The following is a 5,741-nucleotide window of genomic DNA, read 5'->3' on the forward strand; positions in this document are numbered from 1 at the left end:
ACATGAGTGGTGGTGGTGTGAGTAGTAGTACACTGGCAGTGGTTGAGTGGGGGAATGATGGAGCTTTGGTAAGATGTAAGATATGCATGGAGAGTGCATGCAGTGAGCAAATGAAAGGTATGCTTGTACATGTTAGTTGTGGAGGTGTGATAGTAGAGGGAATATAGAGGGAATATAGAGGGGGTAGTGTTGGGTTAGCACTGTGGTTGGCTATTGGAAAGATGGGAGGGGTTTGAGTGCAATAAAGGTGGGACCACGAGGGACGGGAGGGAATAGGAGGCAGGGTGGGGAGCGAAGCAGGTAGAGAACCTGTTAGGTTCCTGTATGAGGGGCTGGAAACAATCACAAAGCAAAGACAAGTATGTGTTAAGAAACAATCACAATTGACCAAGGACTGCTCTGAAACTGTAAGTCATTTAATAAATACATAAATAAATAAAAATAAATAAATAAATGTTTAGTTACAATGGTTTTCACATGTTTAATTATACCCTTACTCCCATTACTAAGGGTCATTTCAACTTATTTACTAAAGGTTTTACTTTTATTCCTAACGTTAAGGCCAATATAGTGAAGTTATTAGTGGATTTTAAACTTTTTATTAGGCAGAAAAATTCAGAGGTATTTTTTAATGGTAATATAAGAAAAAACACCACTGTTTTAACAAAGAAGAGTACGTTCAATCCGCCCATTCACCCCCAGCTTAGGAATTTTGAGGTTTTGGTTGAAAAGCAGCTAAGAGATAAACTTAAGTACAACAAGGTTAGTCCAAACCTTTCTACAGAAGAAATGCATACACTCAGTTTATGTAGAGAGAATAAAAATCTTAGAATCATGAAGCCTGATAAGGAAGGTGGGGTGGTTTTTATGAATCATATTAATTATGAGGCAAAAATGTTTGATTTGTTAAATGACCAATATACCTTTGAGAGAGTGTCTATGAATGAAATTCATATTGCTTATAAAAAACTTTCCCTCTGAATGATTTAGTTTTAGAGGGGCTTATTGATCTGGAAATATATAATTATTTACATGTTGAACAAACCAAAGTGCCTTGTATTTTTGGTATACCAAAGGTCCACAAAAATCCTGATGACCCTCCTCTCAGACCTATTGTATCTGCAGAGGGTTCTATTACTGCTCCACTGGCAAAATATGTAGATGTACATCTCAAGAACGTGATGATTGAACATCCTAATGTGTTAAAGGATTCTTGGGATTTTTTAAGGGATATTAATAATTTTAATCAGGTCGACACCTCTAGTTTTATCACTGTGGATGTTGTGGACCTTTTTACGTGTATTCCTCACGAGATAGGTTTAGTTTGGTTTGAAGAGTTTTTGGGAAGCAAGAATAATATTTCTTTTAAGGTGTTTCGTACATGGCTTGTTTTAATGGAATTGATTTTAAACAATAATTTTATATTCTTCCAAGGGGAATATTTTAGACACTCTAAAGGCGTAGCTATGGGTGTCCATTGTGCACCTACATATGCCAACATCATTTTATTGTATTGGGAAGAAACATTTGTTCACAATTCTAATTTTAAACAATACTGGAACTACTATGGGTGCTTCCTGGATGATGTTTGTCTTTTTTAGAACAATACCCTGGAAAAATTCATGGAATTTTTTGATTATATTTCAAATGCAACTATTTTTTTTAAATTCACCTATAAAGTAGATGAAGTTGAATTGTGTTTTTTAGATGTAAATATGCAGAGAATGGGGGAAGGTTTTAAATCAAACATTTTTAGAAAAGATACATTTTCTAATGCTTACTTGCATTATACAAGCTCTCACTCAGATTTTCAAAAAACAGCAATAGTTAAAGGTCAGTTGGTAAGAGCCAGTAGGATGACGTCAGATGATCAGGATTTTAATACTGAATGTGAATCCATTAAAAGTATGTTTGAAGCAAGGGGGTACCCAATAGATCTCCTAACATCAGTTATTGCAGAGGTTAAGGAAGGAAGAACAGGAAGATTTGCTCCAATTTTGGGTGTACCCCTACCTACATTGGAAGTACAAAATATTGAGGCAAACACTGCTATTGCCTCAACTTTAGAGAAAGGTTTTCATTCTGCCATGTTTACCACTTTTGACAGGGAGAGTAATCTGGTGAGAAGTATTCTTAGTAAAGAATGGAAAAAATTTGCTAGTTTGTGTGACTTAAATCATATCTTTGAAAATCCATTCAAATGTGTATATAGGAAGGGACGTAACATCAAGAATATATTGAAAGGGACAAACTTCCTTAACCCCACTAATAATAATAACAAAAAAAGGACTTGAAAATGTGGGCATTGCCCATATAGCATTAACATCAAGGAAGGTGATTCTATTCTTTTGAAGAAGAGGAACAAGTATATTACTACTCGAGGTTTTGCCAACTGTAATACCACAGGAGTGATTTATATTGCTACATGTGAAATCTGTGACTCTTTTTACGTTGGCAAGACCGAGAGGAAACTGAGGCAGAGAATTTACGAGCATTTATATGAGATAAGGAAAAGAAAAGATAATAATGCTCTATTTAAACATCAAAACAATTGTGGCAAAGCTAAATTTCAGATTTTTGTCATAGAAGTAGTCCCACGAGACCCCAGGGGAGGGCCTTGGGAGACTCAGTTGGAATACAGGGAGCTATATTGGCTAATTATTCTTGATGCAAGTTCTGCCCCTGGTTTAAATTAAATGTTATCCTTGAAATCTGTGCTGAAATTGAGATCAGCTAAATTATAGTATGTTATTATTATAATATTTATATTTTTAAATAATTTTATATATTATATATGCAAGCATTTTATGGTTTATTTTAATAATAATATATGTATTTATATTTTAACAAGATGAACATGCACAATATGGTGCTATTTCATTGTATTTTGGATTCAGTTTAGCTTCTGCTTTTGAAAAAAAAAACATTTTTAGAAGCATTTCAGGTTTGTGCTGGTAATACTAATATTTAACAAAGCAATTTTAACTAAAGTATATGTTTGAAGCATTTTATATAACAAAATATATATACATATCTATTTATTATATATACTTTTGGTTTTAACTTTTAGATTCATTCACCTTTAAGGTTCATGTGTTTTAATGCATTTTGCATGTGTAATTGAATTTGTTCACTCATTGGTTCATTTGAATTAGATTAGTTTATTTATTCATCAAAGGAAGAGAGGTTAGGTACCTGATGAAGTTATTGTGACGAAAACGTATGTGGATTTACTTTACAGCATTATTGTGCTGGTGCTTGTGCTTTGCAATTTCATTTGCTGTGCTGTGCTGCTGTGATTTAGCTTGCTGTGAATTGTTTTTGTGCTTGTTCATTAAAGCAGTTGTCCATTTTGCTGAGCTCCGTGTGTGTCTTACTTCAGGTTTGCCAGTTTTTATCTTGGGCACTCAGGCCACTGGTTTGGTTTGTCAATATCGATAAATATTTATCTTCAAAAATAAAGCAGAGGTAATAATGTCATGTTTGGAATTGGAAAAGTACAACATGGAATGCTATGAATTATGTACTTATTTGGAAAAAGAAATGCTATTTTAAAGGGAATGTGAAATGTAAACATGAGGACAGACTGCATAAGAAGTGCCTCCTTATTAATGCTCTCAGTATTGTGCTATCAGCTACTTTGGTCTAAGCAGAATGTTCAATATTTACTTTCCTTCTAATATCACGATTTGATATTACAATTGTATATATTTTTAAAGTAATTATGCACATCTTCGTTTATTTTTCAAACTCCTGGCAAGTATTATTTTTTCTGGCCTCTTGCTGTCTCCCACAGCTAAACATCAGCAGACCCTGGTACTGTCCTTGATCCCAGGGTTTACCTAATCTGCCTGGCCTCCCTAGACTAACACATGCAAGGATTGGAGCCAGTGAGGAGTGCAAGGCATACTAGGTCAATGTCATATTTTTGCCAGGAACATCACATTATCTTTATTCCTACCCTGTGCATGCCCTGGTAACACTCAGTGGGTGGAGCATCATTGGACTGATGTGGCTGCTATGCTTCTCAGTACTAGAAGAAGGTGATGTCAACAGGACACCCAACCCACTGCCAAGGTAACAATTCTTTGTTGGTTTCTCTGTGTCCACAGGGACAATCTAATTTTGTCTGCCTAATGAATGTGCCACTCCCTCCTCCCCCTCCCAGTATGGGCATGCCATTCCAACTTTGCCATTACCTCAGTTACATGAGTCAGTATATAAATCTAGATCACCTCAAAGCTTTATCTGTCTTTGCCTCTATGCCATGGCACTGGCTGAAAATCTTAACAAATATTCTTAAGCTACTCCTCTAATTATTGACATGATCATTGTAAAAAAAATGAGATGCTCCTAAACTACTTTACTGTGTACAACTTAATGTGCTTAAGATCATATTTAAGTTAACTTTTTTCAAAATAAATAAAGTGATTTACTCTGATTCTTTGTAACAGTCCTCATCAATGCTTTTTCATGAATGCTCAATGAAATATTTTTACCTATGCATTTTATATTCTCTTTCAGAACTCAGAAGACTGTTAACTATAAACCCACTCTGCCATATTAACTATGACAACAAGCAACTGGAGTGTTGACCAAGAGTTACATTTCATCCTAACTGGTTTTCCTGGACTTCACAGCATACATAGCTGGATTTCTATCCCTTTCCTTTTTATATTTCTTGTGATGTTATTTGGCAACTTAACAGTTCTACTTGTTATAGCAACTGAGCAAAGCCTTCATGAGCCTATGTATTACTTAATTTCATTCCTATCTGTAGTAGATCTTCTTATCGGAGTTACTCTTCTTCCACAGCTGTTAATAATATTATGGCTGGGCTCCCAGACCATACGTTTTGATTCTTGCATTTTGCAAATGTTTTTCCTTAGCTTTGTTGTATCCATGGAATCATCAGTGTTGGTACTAATGGCTTATGATCGTTTTGTTGCAGTGTGTAAACCTTTGAGGTACTCAGCAGTGATAACAAACAAGTTTATATTAAAAGGAGGATTTGCAATATCAGTCAGAAGTCTTTGTATTGTATTGCCGTTGCCTGTACTAGCTACCGCTTTAAAGTACAATAGTAAGAGCATAATCGATAATGTTTATTGTGAATATTTTGCTGTCGTCAGTGCAGCACAAATCCATTCAGCTCTGAATGACATTTACCTATATTTAATTTGTTTTTTGGTAATACTGCCTGACACAGTTATGATTGGTCTTTCCTATTATATGATTGTTAGAGCTGCTCTGAAACTCAGATCAAAGGAAGCTCAACTAAAGTTGTTTAGTACATGCAGCTCTCACGTTTTGGGGATTTTATCTTTTTATATATCTGGAGCAGTGTCACTCTTAGTATTCCTTGTTGAAAATGAGGTGCCTATATTTATGCATTCCTTGTTTTCAGTCTTGTATATTAGTGTACCACCTACAGTAAACCCTTTGATATATGGAATAAAAACAAAAGCGATTTTGACAGTAATATTAAAACATGCACAAAACATTAAAAACATGTTTTAACAAGTGAAAAGTGGAAAGGGGTATTTTATTTTTTTATGACTTATTTTATTGTTATTTTTCTTTTTTCTTTTCGCTAAGAACAACTTTTTTGAGTTGTATACATTTCACAATGTTGTTATTAATACAAAATGTTAATAAATCATAGCATATTTATGATTGAAATTACTATAAATAATTTCTGCTATGTGTATTTACATATAGTACAATGCAATGGCTTGATA

The 5,741-nt window shown here is 34.4% G+C and overlaps 1 protein-coding gene across 1 annotated transcript; it reads left to right on the top strand.

The window, feature by feature from the left end:
- Positions 1-4,569: 4,569 nt before the first annotated feature.
- On the top strand, positions 4,570-5,520 carry LOC122802217 (olfactory receptor 52K1-like). Its single transcript, XM_044071878.1, has one exon. The coding sequence runs from the start codon at positions 4,570-4,572 to the stop codon at positions 5,518-5,520; it is 951 nt and encodes a 316-aa protein (XP_043927813.1).
- The last annotated feature ends 221 nt before the right edge of the window (positions 5,521-5,741 follow it).

Source organism: Protopterus annectens, chromosome 5.part0 (assembly GCF_019279795.1).
Source record: "Protopterus annectens isolate FY-2018-M chromosome 5.part0, PAN1.0, whole genome shotgun sequence".
Lineage (NCBI taxonomy): Eukaryota > Metazoa > Chordata > Ceratodontiformes > Protopteridae > Protopterus > Protopterus annectens.

Bases quoted from the DNA above. Each gene is read 5' to 3' on its own strand.
- LOC122802217 (XM_044071878.1), top strand. From the start codon at position 4,570: ATGACAACAAGCAACTGGAGTGTTGACCAAGAGTTACATTTCATCCTA.